The sequence below is a fragment of the Nanorana parkeri genome, unplaced genomic scaffold (assembly GCF_000935625.1).
Source record: "Nanorana parkeri isolate BGI_ZX_2015 unplaced genomic scaffold, ASM93562v1 scaffold742, whole genome shotgun sequence".
Classification (NCBI taxonomy): domain Eukaryota; kingdom Metazoa; phylum Chordata; class Amphibia; order Anura; family Dicroglossidae; genus Nanorana; species Nanorana parkeri.
In genome coordinates this window covers 207,422-209,830 of record NW_017307010.1, presented here as the reverse complement: position 1 = coordinate 209,830, position 2,409 = coordinate 207,422, and the positions used below count along the sequence as shown (strand labels likewise).

Sequence of the window (2,409 nt, the reverse complement as noted above, 5' to 3'; positions counted from 1 at the left end):
TACATTTAAAAAATCTCTGCGCAGCAGGCATTTGGACAGACTGCAAGTGTTTCTATACATTTCAAAGTGACTGGAAACTCCGGCTGTCCTCAAAGACTAGGGACACTGAGGTTTTTCTCTTTAACATACAATGTTTCTAAGTCTTTAACCCTTTTTTAGTATAGACAGTGTTCAAATCCAGTTTACAAATGATAATGAGACCTGACAGCATAGTACAAACAGGGTTAATTATGGTAATCTTCCCAGCCCCCTTTCATTCCAGGGGAAAAATTCAGTTTAAAGAAAAGTAGTAATAGTAGAAAACATGTAATTATTTTTAAATTATTTTATGTGAATGAGAACATGTAACAAATATAAAATAGGCGTTGTCCTAATTTGGCTGCACTTTCAAATATACATGTTTCTCCATTCCCTTTTCTTATTGTAGCTAGCACATACAATGCTCCATTACTCCCAGAAGAAATGCATGGGGATTTGTAACATTTTTCTTCATTTGGGCATATGACCATAGTTTGCAGATATTTTCACAACGACTCATTATGGGTAAAATAATTATGGTATACTTCTTCAGTTATCCCATTATTGCATCCCACCAACTTAAAGCAGAACTCCTGGATTTTTTTAAATAGCTGTAGTGTAAATATAAGTTAGGTGTTAAGAAATGCATGTCACTTTAAAGAAAACGCAGAAGTTAATTCTTAAAAATGCATTCATGTACCCCAACCATTAATGAAAATGTAGCTTGTGTGTATCACTCAGCTGAAATGGTACTGACACTGACCTTCCTTCTGGAGGGTGGCTACTTTTGTTCCCCATGGTCCGTATGTGTGTTGTAAAGTAGCCACCGCTCCAAGCTCACTCCCATGATGGACTATAATCTTATATTTAGTTTAGTTTACAATATTGAGCTGGAGCGAGTATGGAGCGGTGGCTACTTTACAACACACAAGCACCATGGGGAACCAAATCCTCTAATCTCCACTCCATGAAGGAGCAATGAAGTCACCCTTGGACAGCAGCATTGTCACCCTGTGAAGAGGGTAGTGTTAGATGCACTAGTAGATTTAGATGGACTTGACTAACAAATTATATCTGAACGCCAGCTAACACCTGTTAAGCTGTTACAGTAACAGTCATGGGATAAAGGTTTTACATAAATTAACAATAGTTAACCATTGCAGGCACCCCTGTTAGTGTTGAATTGTATGTCCCAACCCTCTATGTACCACTTTTGCTGGACAGTCTGGTCTGTTGAAGGAAGTTAAAAGTTATCAGACTTACTGGCCGCATCACCAGATGAAAATAAAGGAATAAAGCCTACAAAAAACAAAATAAATGCAGCCACCAGTTCATCACTTTTTGAGTTCAGGTCCATGTTACCTGTGTTTTTACCTGTTTGCCTGGAGTTAACCTTTAATTCACTATTATGTTTAGCTTTAGTTGACTTCTGTTTTAAGACATGTAACACATATTGTAACGTATAAGTCTGTTAACTGATAATTTGATTTTAACTAGGGTTGCACAGATACCAAGTACAGTACTCGGTACAAGTACGAGTACAAGTGCCGATACTTTTGAGCTCCAAGACTACACTAGAGAAAAATTAAAAAATTAGGAGGCAGCTGTCATTTGTAAGGAGCACACGGAGCTCCTGGGATTTGTACATCTCTGTTTTAATGTACGATTTTGTTTTTATAAATATAAATAAAAGGATGCACAGATACCAGTTTTGCGAGTATGAGTACTGGTACTTGCCTGATACTGATACATTTTTGTTTATTGTCATGTGACAGTTTTTCTAAAACAATACAGACTAATGATTTTAGGACAGTGGTGGAGCGCCAGAGCCCGGTCCCAGCTGCAACCACTGCAACCCTGGTAGTTCTCATGAAAATGCCAAGTATCTGCACTGATACTCGAAAAGTATCTGTGCAACCCTAATTTTAACGTGTAGTTTCTGATTTTGTTTCCTTTTTCTTTCTCTGAAAGCATCCGTACAATCTTGTTGTTCTAAGCTGAAGACCTTCCTTGGACTTCCTGTTACTCAGACTTATTGTGCTTCAGTCAAAAAGAAAAACGATTTGCTATAATGTAATCTAATTTAGTATAATTTTTGAAATTTACTCAATTAGCATAACAAAACATTTAAGATTTCACTTATTATTGAGAACTGTTTCAGTATCATATAATGTCAATGGTAAGCAGAACTATGTCTGTTTATAAAATGTGCATGATAACTTTTTATTACTATTAACTCACAGACTGCCTTTTAAGAAAATCAATAAAGATTTTCACATTCATGAGAAGTGACAGATAGGGTTGATGTAAAATGCATTTTTTTGCTTTACAGAATAAGTCACACTCAGCAACATTCATCGTTTGCAGTGTTTTGTGTTTTCTCCTTTGATT

The 2,409-nt window shown here is 36.2% G+C and overlaps 1 protein-coding gene across 2 annotated transcripts in view; it reads left to right on the top strand.

The window, feature by feature from the left end:
• LOC108793359 (alcohol dehydrogenase 1-like) overlaps positions 1-2,065 on the top strand; it is a 25,854-nt gene extending 23,789 nt beyond the window's left edge. For both annotated transcript variants that reach the window (XM_018564279.1, XM_018564280.1), the window contains exon 9: positions 1,990-2,065. In XM_018564279.1, coding sequence (XP_018419781.1) covers positions 1,990-2,014 — 25 coding nt within the window. In that variant the 3' untranslated portion in view covers positions 2,015-2,065. The remainder of the gene's footprint in view (positions 1-1,989) is intronic.
• Positions 2,066-2,409: the final 344 nt, after the last annotated feature.